The sequence below is a fragment of the Tamandua tetradactyla genome, chromosome 1 (assembly GCF_023851605.1).
Source record: "Tamandua tetradactyla isolate mTamTet1 chromosome 1, mTamTet1.pri, whole genome shotgun sequence".
NCBI lineage: Eukaryota > Metazoa > Chordata > Mammalia > Pilosa > Myrmecophagidae > Tamandua > Tamandua tetradactyla.
Window position 1 is genome coordinate 185619472 of NC_135327.1, and position 17058 is coordinate 185636529.

Here is a 17058-nt window from a genome sequence, read left to right on the forward strand (position 1 = left end):
ACAGAGAACTCTAATATACCCCCACCCAGATATCCAGAATTACCAGCTTGTAATGTTTTGCCACATGTGCTCTTTCTTTTCTCTTCTCTTCTTCTTTTCTTTCTCTCCCTCCCTCCCTCCCTCCCTCCCTCCCCCCCCCCCTCTCTCTCGTTCTCTCTCTCTCTCTTTCTCTTTCTCTTTCTTTCTTTCCTTGGACACATCTTTAGACCTGCAGAAGCTTGAACTGTGAGCCACACAGTTCAGTGGGAACTGGACATTGTTGAGCTCACGAAAAAAAGCATCTAGAACAGTGGGTCTCAACATTAGCTATGCCGTGGGGAGCCTTAAAATATAATGATCCCACTTCTAGAAATTCTAATTTTATTGGCCTGGTATGTGAACTGGGCATTGAGATTTTAAAAGCTCCCTAAGTGATTTTAATGTGCAGCCACAGGTGATGACCGCTGCCTTTGAGGGAAACTTGGGTAACTTTGATGTCAACCAGAGAAAAAGAAGCCAGGAGAAGTTGCAACTTTTGTAACCATTAGAGGTGAAAAAAAAGGCTAATGGCATTTAGAAAAACTCAGAGGAGGAATTGGGTTTATGAAGACCAGATGCTTGAGAGGAGGACGGGGTTTTCCAGCAGCATTCATAGGTGGCAAAACTGGAAGCCTCTGTGGGTGACCTGCTATAACTTTGATGTCTGTCGGGATTTAAATATCTGGTGTGCTGTTTTTTTATCTCCTGAGACCTTTAGGACCTGATCTGAGGAAAGTCTCCTTGGCTAGGTCCTTATGCAGGCAGATTGAGAATGCTGAGTTTCTATAAATGCACCTTTCAGCCAGCTTTATTTGGCTGGTCCAGCAACTGGATTGTCCAGTACTTGGGACCAAATAAAGAACTGTTTGTGAAAGCTGAGTAGAGCTACAGCACACAAAAGACTCTGGCCAAGGTATCCAGTGCACCTCTTGAGCAAATACCCTCCTTTCTTTTTCCTCCCACCATAAAGAAATTCTAATGTGCATTTCTGAATCAGTGTATTTTCAGCAAAATGACTCCTTTCTTCTGGCACCTGAAAGAATTTTAAATGTAGCTCCTCTTGAAGCTGGGGTGGTGTTGTAAATATTCTTCCAAGTTCCTTTTTCCAAACCTTATATTTTCATGAAAATGATGACATTTGAAGAAGATTATGTAATTGCCATAGTAAAGAAAATATTCAGATATTTTGTTAGCACCAGTTTTGAGGAACAGGTTTAGCAGTCATGCTAAAAATCAGCCATTATTATCTTAGGAGTTTGTCATTTCAGAAGAGGTGATTTATCCATGTATTGGCTCACACCAAGAAACAGTAAGCCATTATACACTCAGTACTTCGATTCTCCATTTTGCTCTTCTTATCAAAACAAACCTAGGGAACCAAAGCCAGTCAACTTGTCTAGGCCATTTAAAGAGCTTTAATTATTTATTCTTCTATAGGGAGTCAACTGATATAAAGTAAAACACAGAGGCTATCATTTTCATTTTAAAGGAGAAGATGGAATTGGTTACTAAAAACTTCAAGAGGAATTAGAGGCATATTCATGAAGAGGTCCAACTCATGTCTACTTTCAGCATAATATCCTGGGAGCTACCTTTTGGTCTGCCCTTACCTTTAGGCTGCTCTGAGCCCACAGTAGAAGGATGTTCATAGCTCTTCTCAGCTTGGCATTGCTTGAGATCAGGATGGTCGCATGTCCAGAGGGACAAGCTGCCATTATTCCTACACAAACCATTACCCCTATCTTGCTGTGCCACAGCAACAGCATGGGCACAGAGATGATGGCAGCACAAAATGACACTACATAGAGGAAGAAAAAGGAGACGAGAGATTTGAGGGCTTTGATGTGAGCAGCCAGGCTGGGGTCACCAGAGTCACTGGTTTTGGCCTTCATTGTTCTCATGTGCCTCCCAAGTGAGACAATCAGCATCCCAGAAGAAATCAGAAAAATTAGGAAAGGGAAGATAGCCCCCAGATTGCAGAAGAGAAAGGAATACAAGAAATTGATTTTTGCATTGTCTGTGTCTGTATTGTTATTCATAAATATCATAGTTGTGACTGTGATGTGAGATTGGCTAAAAAAGCTAAACAAACAGAGGAAAGTGCACACACTGGAAAAAAGAACAGCAACCAGGAGCATCTGCGGGATCTTCCTGGAAGTCCAGCTTGCCAAGTAGAGCAGGAAGGTGTGGGAGAAACGGACAATCTTGGAGCAGTAGAGGACACTGAGACAGGTGGTAAACCAGAAGCTGACTTGGTTTGTGATCATCCAAAGCATTATGACAGTTTGGTAGTTGAGACTCAGTGGGTCTTTCATCTGCTGGAAGTGGGTAAGGTGGATAGCATGCAGGAACAGCAGCCCATGTAGGAAAATCCGGGTAATACTGAGACTAAATAACACAAGATCACAGTTGCTCAGTGGTTGTCTCTTCAACAAATCCCAAAAATTCACCAAGAAAATGAAGGCATTCGCCAGGATCCCCGCTGCAAACTCCAGGATTGAAAGCAACAGAAATATACTCTTGACCTCATAGGACACAGTTAAGACTGGAGACAGAGCCAACATGATGTCTCTTTGAGTTAGCTAACTTACTAAGACTCAGTTAAGTATAGATTCTGGGCCAGGAACTTACTTTCACAGAGCATCAGGTTCTTGCCCTGGGTCTATCCAAATTAGGTACAGAAAAATTTCTGGCCGGAAATTGAGAGGGATGTTGTTGTTTTAGAATATTTTTTGAATACACATAGGGACTCATCATAAAAGTAGAAAACTGATGTTTCTCTCTCTTGGGTGATATGTAAGCGTTTAATAAACCCAGGTGTTCCTTGTGGAACAGCCTCTCCAGAAGGCCAGAACACAGCATCAGGGATGCAAACAAGACAGAGGCTCGATTTCCCAAGCTCTGTTTTGCATGTCCATCTGAACCTGGTTGGGTGGAGAAGACAGTGTTATTTGCTTATGAGCTCAAGGAAGCTGGTAGCAGGCAAAGCAGTACATTTTCTTGTACTAGATTTGAAATAGTGTCTCTTCCTATTTACATGTCTTCTATTACCTCTGAGGCATCACTCTTATCATAGACTATATTTTTAATATGAACAAGAGCTTAATTCTCCCCTGGCACCAGTGCATGACTACAGTTTTAGTTGTTTTTACCAAAGGTTCCTTTCAATCATAATTATTATGCCAGGTATTATGTTTGGCAAGAGGAGTATTTAGATAAGCAAGATCAGCACCTTGACACAAAGGAGAGAAAAAGTAGAAAATCTTGCCTGGATTGCTGTAGAAATCTCTCAACTGCTGTCCCTGCCTCCCACCCCTTATCTCCTTACCCCCATTTTCTACTTAGCAACCATAGCGATCCCGCTTTTTAAAATATACCTCTGATTATGTCCTTCCTCTTTTCAAATCTTCCAATGGCTCTCATTTCTTTCACGATAAAAGCCAAGCCCTTATGGTGGTCCACAGCGTTCCTCTCAATGAGGTGCCCTGCTCCTTTTCAGCTGTCATCTGTTATACTTACTTCTTCTCTCACTCTACCTCTGCCACACTGACCTCTTTCCTGTTCTGTGAATTCACCAAGCACCCTCCCCATTCAGTGTCACTACGCTTATACTTCCTGCTTCCTGTAATGTTCTTCTCTTCCTACTTCATTGTCTAACTTTCTTCAGGTTTCTTCTTAAGTCATGTTATCAGAGAGAACTTCTCTGACCACCTTTTGAATGGTACTTCTTATCCCATCTTGGGTGCTTACCATCATTTAATCTGTTGTGTATTCCTGCATATATTCAAATATTTATTGCCTATATTCTGACCACCCCCTCCCCAACTAAACATGCAGGCTTTGAGGGCACACAGTAGGTAATCAATAAATAATTTTTGAATAAATGACATTTTTACAAATAGAGCATTTTGTAGTCTGTAACATTTCCATAGATTCTGTCCAGGACATTCTTTAGCATTCCCAGGGGTTATCTTCTAACATACTTGGCTGCAATTTCTGAAATTTAGCTTCCTCCCCTTTTAAATATTTCCAAATATTTGATGAGCTCTGATCTCCTGCTATCTCTAATTCTCCTTGATCTCATTCTCAAACCCTATAAAATTTCTGTCCAGTTTCTTGTCTGAGTTTGGAGAGCTGACATCATTACGGACTGGATGCTAGTCTTATAACCTTCTCTCCCCCTGGCTTGGACTTCTTTTCCTTTCTTGTAAATGTTTAACTTTTCTGCTTCTTTTATTACTGCCCTTCATGCTCATTCACTCACTCATTCATTCAGTCGGTCGAACGATTCTGCTTTGGTTTGCTATCTATCATATGATACCATTACCTCTAAGTGATGGAGTTTTCCAACTTTTTATCAGTTTGCTCAGCATAGTGCTTCACTGGTGCTTCATACTAACTCTTCACAGTCTCACTCTAGGCAATCTCTTTCCTCAGGATGTGCTCACAGCTGTGTGTGGAGTGCTCTAGGCAGAATGCTTTAGGGCAGAAGGCTTTGTGTTGGGAGTGTGGGCTCTGGAACCAAGCCTCCTGGGAGAGGACCTGCCCCTGCCCCTTACTTTCTGTGAGAACTTTGTAAGGTATTGAAGCTCTCCCTGCCTAAATATCCTCATCTATGAAATGGAGATGATCAAACAACACCTACCCCAGAGGGTTGTGAGAATTACAGGAACCGACTCATGTAACATGGTTGGATTTTTATTTGGTACATAAAAGTCACTAAAAATTGGTTATTACCATTGTTCTATTGTGTTTTGTTTGTCCTTGATGTTCTTTGACCTTTCTTCTTCCTGCAAATTCATTTAAAATTTTCCTAAATTGAAGAGCTACCTGTGTTGCCACAGTAAGTCTCAGTCTCTGTATTTTTGTTTTCTTTTAATTGAAGTTTCTTACTTTTATTCTTATAACTAAGAAGGCATAAATCAGATTACTACAAATATTCACGTCTGTTTTCTTCTCAATTGTCAATGTCTAAATGTTCATATAGTCCTTCATTGTGCCTAAAAGAGTAACAATGATGCTGTCTTTAATTCATTGTCTCTGTCACTACCTGATTTTGAGTCCTCATTCTTACTGAATGCTGCAAGTACTGAAATACTGAGTTCTGTACTGTTAACTGACGCTCACATTTCCCCTTCTCTTAATCCAGAAGGTGGCAGTATTGTGCTAAAAGTATTTAGAAAAGGTACTTATTTTCCTTGAGAGTCAACATGGAAGGTATTTGTGCCAATGTACAAGCAAATATATACAACCACAGAATTATATTTTATTTTATTTATTTACATCAAGGCTATAACCTTTTATATCAAGAATCAATAAAATAATTCATCTATATTGACATTTTTGAGTATCAAATCCCACCAACATCTTTCAATAATCAGGGCTGTTTTAGAGTAGTGCAAGCCTTTGCTGGTATCAGCTGTACCCTGCCTTGACTTCTGTACATGCAGTGTTTGAGGTTATATAAACAACCTCCAGTATCAGTAGTCTTTATCAACTAACTGCAATTTTTTTGTCGTTGTTAGGGAAGTTGTGTGTTTATAGAACAATCATGCATAAAATAAAGGATTCCCATATACTACCTTATTATTAACACCTTGCTTTGGTGCGGTACTTTTTTTTTTTTTTTTGCATGGGCAGGCACTGGGAATTGAACCCGGGTCTCCAGCATGGCAGGTGAGAACTCTGTGGTACATTATATCACAATTGATGAAAGCACACTTTAATAATTGTACTATTAACTATAGTCCATGGTTTAACTTAGAGTTCACTGTTTACATAGTATAGTTTCATGGATTTAAAAAAAAATTTTATTCTATTACCATATATACAATCTAACATTTCCCCTTTTAACAACATTCAGATATATATCACAGTGTTGTTAACTGAGTTTACAATGTTGTGCTACCATCACCACCATCCATTACCAAAACTCTCCCTTTGTTCCAAACAGGAACCCTATGCATTTTAAACCTTAACCCCCTATTCCTTATTCCCACTCCTTCCCCTGGTAACCTATATCGTAGATTTTGTCTCTATGAGTTTTCTTATTTTAATTATTTCATATCAGTGATAGCATATAATATTTGTCCTTTTTTGTGTCTGGCTTATTTCATTCAACATGATGTCTTCAAGTTCATCTATGTTGTTGCATGTATTAGAACTTCATTCTTTTTTACAGCCAAATAAGATTTCATTGTATATATGTGTGTATATATATATATATATATATATATATATATATATATATATATATACCATATATTGTTTATCTATTCATCAGTTGATGGATACTTGATTGCTTCCATCTTTTGGCAGTTGTGAATAATGCTGCTATGAACATCGGTGTGCAAACATCTGTTTAAGTCCCTACTTTCAATTTCTTTTATACATATACCTAGAAGTCATGTGGAAATTCTATACTTAGCTTTCTGAAGCATTGCACAGTGGCTGCACCACTTTATAGTGCCACCAGTAATGAAGGAGTGTTCCTACTTCTCTGCATTCTCTACAACACTTGTTATTTTCCATTTTTAAAAAATAGTAGTCATTGTAGTGGATGTGAAATGGTATCTCTTTGTGGTTTTGATTTGCAATTCCCTGATGGCTAAGGAGGTGGAACACCTTTGCATGTGTTTTTGGCCATTTGTATATCTTCTTTGGAGTAATGTCTCTTCGTCTTCTGCCCATTTTTAATTGGGAAGTCTTTCTATATAAGCTCTTCTTTATATATTCTGGATATTAAACCTGTAACAGATATGTGGTTTCCAAATATTTCTTCCCCATTGTGTAGATTGTTATTTTACTTTTATGAGAAAATCATTTGAAGCACAAAAATTTTCAATTTTTATGAGATCCCATTTGTCTATTTTTTTCTTTTGTTGCTTGTGCTTTGGGTGCAATGCCTAAGAAACTGTTGCCTAACAAGGTTCTGAAGATGATTCCATACATTTTCTCCTGGGATTTTTATAGTTTTTGGCTTTTATACTTAAGTCTTTGCTCCATTTCGAGTTTTTGTATAAGGATAAGATGGGAGTCACCTTTCTTTTTTTTTGAAAATGGAGATCAGGTTTTCCCAGCACCGTTTGTTGAAGAGATTATTATTTCCCAATTGAGTGGTCTTCGTTTCCTTGTCAAAAATCAGTTGCCCAAATGTGAGGGTTGGTTTCTGGTCTCTCAGTTCTATTCCAGTAGTCTATATGTCTGTCCTTGTGCCAGTACCATACTGTTTTGATTATTGTTGCTTAACTATATGTTTTAATATTGGAAGTGTGAGTCCCCTAACTTCATTCTTTTTATCTTACATGGCTTTGGTTATTTGGCACCCCTTACCTTTCCATAGAAATTTGATGCTTTTCCATTTCTACAAAGAAGTTTGCTGGACTTTTGGTTGGGATTGTGTTGAATCATCTTTTTGTAATTTGTATCCCCAAAAAGCTAAGAACAGTCAAATGAATAACAACACTAATAAGAGCAGCAGCAACAAAAAAAACTTTACTTCATCAGATATAATCCAAAGACTGTAGTCACCTGAACTTTCAAATAAACAGATGTTAAAACTCCCTTAAAGTATGATCCCCACACCAGCAGCATCACCATCCCCAGGAAACTTGTAAGAAATGCACATACTTAGACCTCACTTAGACTTGCTGAACCAAAAACTCCGCAGGAGGAGTCCAGCAATCCGTGTTCTAACAAGCCATTCAAGTGATTCTGGTGCCTACTCACATTTGGGAACCACTGGGATATAAAACACAAAAGGGAAAATTGTGATTAAGGACATGCATGAGATCAATTCCTTCTATAGGGACCTGTCGTGGGATTCCTGTAGAGGCCACTCTGGTCCCCTTCCTAAGTTTCACTTTGTCTGGAATCATGGGCAAAGGTGAAGAAGCTTTAAGTAAAAGCTGAAAGAATTGTAAAACACTGGATAGTAGTCAGGTGTGCTCTGTTTCTCTCTAACAGAATGCGGCATAACACGTAAGAGAACATTGTGTTACATTGGCACTTTAAAGGTTCTCTGTCTAGCAGAGACAGTGGTCCATTGAGAGATGGCAGTGCTGGGATGGAAATATGGTGGACATGCTGATTCCCAGGGAGCAGAGCAAGAATAGAGGAGAATGGGAGAGGGAGGCCATACCAGAGAAGAGGACAAACATGAGAGAACCTGAGTTGGGCTGATGGAATTTTTTCCACATTTCTTCCCTGGAACAATAGGTTTGTGGGGAGCATTCTAACCAAGTGTGCATCACAGAAGAAACATTCCATAAAATTTGGCTTTTATATTGAAAAAAGTCATGTCAGTTTGCATGCTACTACATCATATTGCCATATTTTTTATAATTCACAATACTGATTCAAATTACTAGTCCTTCTCTAATGTGCTTGGACTAAAATTGAATCTCACAGAAGATGTGCTAGTGCCAACACATACCCCCCAGAACACATGGGGAAGTGAAACAATTTGGAGAGAGACCGGCGATTTGGAAGCCCTACAGGTTGCAGGTGGTTGTAAAAGCCAGAAATATACAGATATCAGGAGGATAATTTGTCGCTCATAGGATAGACTGGAATGATTTGATTTTTGGCAGAGATATGTACTTTGGACAGGGGAGCCAATCAGAGCCTATCATAGCAGGACCACATGGTTGCCAGGCGCAGAAACTCACAGAAGCTGGCTGAAGGTACGGTTGATGATGGTGGTGGTGGTGGTGGTGACAGTGGCAGTAGAGGTAATATTTTGATGAAGAAACAGGAATCACATGAAATGAGTTGTATGAAGTACATTAGCCTTCACAGAAATTGGAAGGATAACAAGCAGTTAGATTCTCTGCCTTTCCTTTTTTGGATTGAATGGTCTTTTATTTCTCCAACTCTTTCATGGCTATTTCATTCTTTTTTGCAAGTGTTTTCAGAAAAGCTCTTTAATTTCTGACTCTCAGTGACACAATTGACCTTATAGATTGATACCTAGTACAGCCTAATTGAGTCAAACATTGTCTCAAATCCTATTTTCTGGAAGGGAAAATCTGATTGGACCAACTTGGGTGGGCTGTCCAGTACTGGTCCAATCAGCTGTGGCCAGAGATTTATGATTATGTTGAGCTTCCCTTATAAGAGTTGTCAGTGCAGGTATTCTCTGTGGGAAGAGGACATAGAGGAAATAATGGCAATTTCTAGTATATACATGGTGGCTTAGAACTGTATATCTCAGAAAAACATGTTCTTAAGTCTAAACCATTCCTGTGTGTGCGGACCGTTGTAGATGGAACCTTTTGATGAGGCGATTTCAGTTAAGTTGTGAACTACTTCAATTGGAATGTGTCTTAATCCTCTTACTGGAATCCTGAATGGAATTCATTCAGAGAGAAAGAAAGCAATGGAAGCAAGAAGCTGAAAGCAATGAAACCCGTAAAAGATGAGCAGATAATACTGTATGCTTTGCCATGTAGCAGAGAAACCAAGGGTTGCCAGTAACCCGTCTTTGGGAAGAAAGGATCACCCTGAGGGATGCCTTGAATTGGACATTTTCTTGGCCTCAAAACTGTAAACCAACAAATTCCCGTTGTCAAAGCTAAAACATTTTATGGAATCTGCTTTAAAGCAGAGCATGAAACTAAAACAACAGACTTGGACTTAAAGAGAAGAAAGAAACTATTTCTAAGGTGAGTCTGGTAGAATTTTATTACTGATAGGATTTGAGCATTTTCAGTTTGAGTGACTTGGTAGAGAGTGATTGAATTCGTTAAATGAGTAAGCCATCATGTCTAAAAAAGAAATCTTCTGGATTTACTCATTGCATACACTGTGAACATGGGATTATACTAGGTCAGAATTAGATTATTATGAGTTCAACCTTGCCACTATTTGTGTCACCTTTAACAAGTCATTTTACTGAGTTTCTGTTTTCTCCTTTACACATCAGAAATTAAAATACCTGTCCTATCTCATGGGTTGTGATCAAAGAGATACTATGATTAAAGTGCTCTGAAAGCATAGTACTATACAAATCTAAAGTTTTATTACTATCATGTGAATAGTGGGGAATGTATTATTCATGATAACTCTCCTTGTACTTACATTTGTGGGTGCAGGTGGTTCTGTCTGAAGAGGTAGAGGGAGGAAAGGGTGGAAGACAGGGTAAAATTGCTGAATAAGAGATATTTCACAAGAGAAGGAAATGCTGTAATGCTTTGTGTAAATCACTTCTACTTTCACCTTCTGCTGCATTTCTGGACAATCCAAGCAATTTGTATTCAGCCTTGCCAGGTGGCCTGTGATGTGAAGGGCTTGAGACAAAAGAAGGAAAACCACTCGGCTACAACAAAAGAGAGGTACAATAGAAAGCTTGTAGGTTGTGGAGACCATTAATTGTGATTGGAAGGGGGTGTTGATGGCTTGTGCTTGTAAGCATGTGTAGTGTGCTGTGAGGTGGTATTTGTGTGTGAGAGAGTGTGAGGTGGAGTAGGAAGAGAGAGAGTGAGAGAGAGAGAGTTAAAGAGCCAAATAGTTCCAAGTAATTGGCTATGCCTGGTTTTTCTTCCATTTACCTGTGGAATCAGTTCAATATGGTATGCTTCTAGAACAAGTTAGGGAGGCTGTTCCTGGGAGTTGATGAACTGGAGGGAACAGTTCTTAATGGAATTTAAGCTAATGATACTGCTTATTAGACTTTATTTATCTTAGTTTTTTTTCAGAAGAGACTACTCAGGGAGGAACTGAGAACTGACACTGGATATCAGCTTAGCCCCAAAGTAATGTTAGGAAGTGCATATTATTATCCCTAGTTTACAGATAAGTCAATGGAGCTTCAGAAAATTTAAATGACTGCCCAGGATCTGCATTAAGTAGTGAAGCTTATAGTTAAGCCCAAACTGGTTTGTTTCCAAACCGCAGTCTCTTTTTAATGATGCCGTAGAGCAATTAGGGATCCTTAGATAACCATCTAAGGATTTAATATGGAAACAATGTCCAATAAATATTTTATCTTGGTTTAAATATTCTAGTCAACTATCTCAGATTAATGAGCTATTAGAGATACTTTCAGGTCATCTAATCTACCCACAGTCCTTTGCTGATAAAATCCAAACAGTTGAGTATTTTATTTTGTACAAGGACTTTATTATAGGGGAATATTCACTAACTGATGTTTGATGCTGGGAGTATGGCGTACACACACTGGGTCTCAACTGTCCCTCTGGGCTCAGTGGTGAGAATAAGTTTCTGGTGAGGGTCTGACTTTGATGGAAAAGCAGAGACTTGAGTGGCCAGCATTCCTCTAAGCACGTGGGGAATGCAGAATTATAAAATAAAACAATATGTTCTTGGGGGTGCAAGAGTAGTTCAGTAGTAGAATTCTTGCCTGCCCTGGGGGGAGACCTGGGTTTGATTCTCATGGACTTCCCCCCAAAACAAACAAGCAAACAACAAGCAAACAAAAAATTCAATGAATAGTACTACAACAACGGGATACTCACATGGAAAAATAATGAAACGTGGCCCCACCATACAGCATACAAAAACACCCCTCAAACAAACAAAAAAACCCCACTATGTTCTTAAGCATAATACCCTCACTTCAATAGTTCATAGAAAGTCAAACATTAACATGAATTGTGTGCTTTGGGAAATTTTCATGATAGAGTGGGTTTTAAATAATGCTTTTCAAAAGGAGAAGGGTTTTCATAGGAAGACAGAAAAGAAGCTGACATTCCTGGTGAAGGACAGAAAATATCCAGAAGCAAGAAAGAGGTAGGGGATTGAGTAAGAAAATGGTGGAAAAGTAGAGCCAGCTCAGGAGAAGAAGAGGAATTTGAGGTTTATTATGAAGTATAGACTATTAATATTATGATTTTAGATTTCAGAATGGAAGCCTGAATTGTTTGTGGAAGGCTGGCACAGGGAGAGAGCAGAGTTCTCATTCAGTGTTGACTATGTGATTCCTTGGTTCTTTGGTCTTTAGGGAATGATCATGGAGGACCCCAGGGTAGTGGTGTTCCATACTTGGTGATAGTGCAATGGACATGAACCTTGTACAGCTTCCCAGGTTCCCTAAGGGAATGGTGTGTTTAGGGGTTGTGGAAGAGAAGTACTATTCTTCCAGACTGATTGAAAGAGACCAATTGTTTGGCATTTTGAATCCTAGGAAGTTCTTACTTACAATGGGTTCACACCACAGGAATGGATTAAGTTATATTTTTCTGGAATATATACAACTTAAAACAATCAAATTGAATAAGTATTACATGTTGAATTGAATTGTATTGAGGAAGTGGTTGTATTTTCTGTGGTTGAAAGCATGATCCAGACATGGGTGAGGAAGGTCTAGATAAGGCTAATGTCTGGGGAAATGGAGAGAAGTACTCACATTTGCACTCCATGGCTCCCAAATAGAAACGGGTCATGGTTGATCACTTCTTACTCCAAGGTCTTAGGGTTTTCTGCTCAGAGGAAGATCAGGATTACTAATTAACTAGCAATTCTGATTCTGGGAAATTAAAGCTGGACAGTCACTTGCATTTGAAAACCATTACCATTTTCTTGATAGGCCTGTTTCCAGCCCAGTAAATAGTTACCGAGGCTGTGGTTGCTCCACTTGGACTGTGCTCCCCTGCTTTATTGCCGGGCCACCGTGAAGAGAGAACGGGAGCTGCGGCAGGAGGTATGTCGATGAAATCTGTATGTTCTGTGTACTCTGTGCATGCAGGTGTGTGTGAATTTGTGCTGTTCTCCTTTAGTTAAAATGTCCTTTTAAACACAGACAAAAATCAACAAAATAAGTCAACAACAAACCAAAAAAATCATGAAGTGTACACACATAAAACAAAATCCAATTCATTTATCTTTTTTCTTTTGGGATAAGGGGTGATGATTCCTGCCTCCATGGCTGGATCCACAAGCTCGATTGTAGCTCAGCCTGTGTCTTCGTGTGTGTGGTCATGGTGTGATGGATGATTCAACATCGGGTCTAAGGTAGCAGGATGAAATTCCTTCTGATTCAGAATATGGGAGCGTGAGAGAAAGAAGAATTGGGGATTGAAATTATTTAGGGCCATTCCTTCTATTTCCACATGACTGCCATTCCAGATACCACTTCTTTCCCTTCAAAATCTCCTTCCAAACTTTGCATACATCTCTCCCCTCCCCCTGTCCCTACCACATATCAATGCAAATTCACATCTCAATATTTCCCCACACACACCCCTTACACTCTTTCCTAAAATAATTATTTTCATGCAAATACAGTAGAAGTGCCAAGGGGAAGAGGGGAAGATGTTTGGGTTGTTGCTTGTAAAACTTAAAAAAGTAAAAATTAAATGTGGGTCCTCATTAGTAGCTAGAGTCTAGTTAAACACATGTAGGCATTTCTTTTTAGACTGTCCATTGAAGTGGGAAAATATAGCTACTATTAGAGAAAGGGGGAGAAGGCCAGATTGTTCCCTATGGGTCTCATCAGAAAAGGTTATTAGTGAGCATATAGTGTATGGGGTCTGAAGAGTGACTTTAATGGCTCTGTGAGGACATCCTGGTTTCTAAACTGTCTGTTGGTCCAGTGTTGTGGTGTAAAACAGTGAGTGTACTGTGTGCGTGAACAGGGAGGGAGGGATGGAGAGGTAGGGGCTCCTTGGCTTGCTCGTCTGGGTAGGGCCAAAGTGCTATCAGGGACCAAATGAAATAATGGTATCTTGAACCACAAATTAAAGACAGCTCATTGCTGTTTCATTCACATCTACATGAGATGCCAGTGATACTTTATTATCAAGCATTCCCTCAGAAATGAATTCAGATCAGCTCATAAGATTACAAACTGCTCCATAACATGGAATACTTAGTAATAGATGGACCTAAAATAAGAAAGTTTTGATTTAAAATTGGAAGAGGAGGTGGCTGTGAATGTGGTGAGAAAGATGGCACGCATCATGGCGCGCTGGAGTCATAGATGGCCCTAGCTGTCTCTTAGAGGTGATGCCTTTGTGATTCAGATGAAGAAAATGAGGCCCAGAGCTGTTAAATGTTTTTTCCAAGGACACACAGCTGAATAGGATCAGAGCTGACTTATCTTAGTTTGCCAGGGCTGCGATAATAAAATACTACAAACTGGTGGGCTTAAACAACAGGAATTTATTGACACAGTTTGGAGGCTAGAAGCGTAAGAGTGAGGAGTCAGCAGTCCATGCCTTCTTGGAAGTCTATAATATTCTGGTGGTAGCTTGTTGGCAATCAATCTCTGCCTCTGTCACATGGTAATCTATCACTTTCTGAAATCTCCTTCTGTGGCTTATACTTCCATGTCCAAATTTCTTTGCTTCATTATAGAAACTCCGATCGTAACAGATTAAGCCCACTCTGATTCAGTTTGATTTCCTCTTAATAGGATCTTCAAAGACCCTATTTACAAATGAATTCATGCCCGCAGGACTGGGGGCTCGGACTTGAACATGTCTTTATTGGGGACATGATCCGATATACCACATGACTCTCAGATCTCTGTATTTTAATGTGGCCAGACTTGCAGAAAATGTCATTTGTTATTTTGTTTCTTCCCATTCTCTAAGTAGCTGGGAGACAATGGTTAGATCTCTAAACACATACAGCTATTGGTTATAATGCAGGATAGAAGACTGCCAATTATCCACATTTTCCAGATTAATTTAGACAGCCGTATCAAGAATTTGGATCTCCAGGTGGTCTGGGTAATATGGCTTCTCTGTCAATTTTAACTAAATAGCAATGATAGCAACAGGAAAATGAGTTCTTGCCACTATTCATGTAACCATATAATTCAAGAGGAAAAAAATACTCTTGGAGCTTGCACAATTATGTACAGTAATAATTCTTACCTTTTCAGGGAGATTTCCCCTGACCAACCTAATCAAAATCATAACCCTCACCCCATACTCCTCATCTTTTTACCTTACTTTAATTTTCTCTATATCACTTATCACAATCTAACATACTATATTTTATTTATTTTGTTTATTATCTCTTTTTTCTATCCACAAGAATATAAATCCCAGGAAGCAGGGATTTTTTATCTGTTTTGTTCATTATTCTATATCCAATTCCTAAAAGAGTGGCTATCATAAGAGCTTAATAAATAAATAATGAATGAATGAATAAATAAACTGCAGTCAGATCTCCCAGTTCTCCAAAGACATATCATTGATAACTGGATTATGAATAAACATGAGAAATAAGGTGCATCAGTAGCTTGTTATCTTGAGTTTTGAAGAGAAATTAAAACAGTGCTGAGGGCCATGAACTCAAAATGAATTAATGACTACAGATGCTTACAAAAACACTTTGACATCCCCAAGCTGCCATGTTGTGGAATTTTTGTTTCCTTTTCTTCCACAAGCTTTCTAATACCATAGTTATCTTCGGAAGGATGGAAACACCTCCTGTATATCCTAACACCCCTTAATTTAGAAACCATTATTATTCATGGTTATAAAAGTTTTCTGCATTTGCATTACTTTGTGGAAGATGATGGAATGTCCAAGTTAGGAGAAACGGCTCTAGATTCAGATTGCCTGGGTTGAAGCCTGGTTCTGCCGCTAAGTAGGTCTGAACCTTTGGCAACCTGACCTCTAAAAGTCTCAGTTTAATGTGTGAAACGGAGATATTAACAGTCCCAGATCATAAGGTGGTTGCGAGAACTAAATGAAATAATGCATAGGAAGTGCTTAGTTTAGTACCATGTACATTCTAAGACTCAGTCAGTAAACTAGATAGTGTTTGATGAAACTAAAATCTCAGTAAAAACCTAAATTGGTATACAACATATTACACTGGTTATTTGACTTTGATGAAGCTTAGTTTCCTCATCTGTAAAGTGAGGATAGTAGCAGTAACTAGGTTGGGATATATGAGGATTGCATCTGGCAAAGTATGTAAACCTTTTCACATATTAGCTCTATTATTGTTATCCATGATTATCATTACCTTTAAATTCTGACATCCAGTTTTATGTTTGTCATATAAAAAAGAATATTGAAAAGTTGTTGATAGATTACAAGTAGCAGTTTTAAAAATCTTTTTCTATTGTTTTCCTTTAAAAGCAGCTAAAACTGTTTAAATTACTTCCTTTTGTTATTTATCATTTGTCATTTTCCTTGATCTCAGTTTTTCCTAAATTGCATTCTCAATTGAGATAGTCTGTGTCACCATTAAAGTCCCTGTAATCTGGGAAGTAAGGTCAATGAGATGACGCTAAGGAGGTATTTTTTTTTCTTAAGATTTAAGGCAATGCTTCTCTTCTATAGTTAGAAAAGAGTTACATTGTTCCATAGAATAGGTAACTATAATTGAATATATGAAACAAAAGAACTTTTGCTAAAAGGCAAGTCAGTTTTTAAAATGCAGATGATGTTTTATTCAAAACTCATATTTATCCATGTTTATTAATTCTCGATTGCTGCATAACAAATTACTCCAAAAATTAGCAGCTTAGAACAGCAAGTTTATCACACAGTTTCTGTGGGTTAAGAATATGGGAGTGGCTTGGCTGGGTGGTTCAGGTTCAGGGTCTTTCGAGAGGCTGCACAGTCAAAATGTTGGCCAGGCCTGCAGCCATCTGAAGGCTTGGCTGGGCCTAGAGGATGTGTTTTCAGGAGGCTCCCTCACGCAGCTGTTAGCAGAAAGTCTCAGTTCCTTCCTGACTGTTAGACCGTTCCATTGGCTTCCTGAGTGTTCTTACAACATGGCAGCTGGCTTGCCCAGAGAGAGTGAGCTAAAAGAAAGAGCAGGGAAGAAGCTGCAGAGGTTTTTAGGACTTAGCCTTGGATGTCAGACACCATTCTTCTTCCACATTCTATTTGTTAGAAGTGAGTCACTAAGTCTGGCCTACCCAAAAGCAGTAGGTAGCAGTGGGAGGTTGGCTTCATCTCTTAAAGGAGGGAGTATCAAAGAATGTCTAGGCATTTAAAAAAAAGTCAACATACCATGATTTTAAACAGTATTGAACTTCATTTTAGTTCACATGTTCACCTAGTCACCTCTCTAAAATATTTAAGCTGTTCTCAAATTTTTGAGAACAGG

General features: G+C 38.9%; 2 protein-coding genes across 3 annotated transcripts in view; one reads left to right on the top strand and one right to left on the bottom strand.

Moving 5' to 3' along the window:
- Window positions 1-1586: 1586 nt before the first annotated feature.
- Window positions 1587-2582, bottom strand: TAS2R38 (taste 2 receptor member 38). Its single transcript, XM_077164511.1, has one exon. The coding sequence runs from the start codon at window positions 2580-2582 to the stop codon at window positions 1587-1589; it is 996 nt and encodes a 331-aa protein (XP_077020626.1).
- A 7631-nt stretch (window positions 2583-10213) lies between these two features.
- MGAM (maltase-glucoamylase) overlaps window positions 10214-17058 on the top strand; it is a 198935-nt gene continuing 192090 nt past the window's right edge. The window contains exons 1-2 of one of the 2 annotated variants that reach the window (XM_077148064.1): window positions 10214-10352; window positions 12566-12679. The gene's annotated coding sequence lies outside the window, so the exon portion shown is untranslated. The remainder of the gene's footprint in view (window positions 10353-12565; window positions 12680-17058) is intronic. The other variant, XM_077148056.1, reaches the window with a different exon arrangement.

Bases quoted from the DNA above. Each gene is read 5' to 3' on its own strand.
- TAS2R38 (XM_077164511.1), bottom strand. From the start codon at position 2,582: ATGTTGGCTCTGTCTCCAGTCTTAACTGTGTCCTATGAGGTCAAGAGT.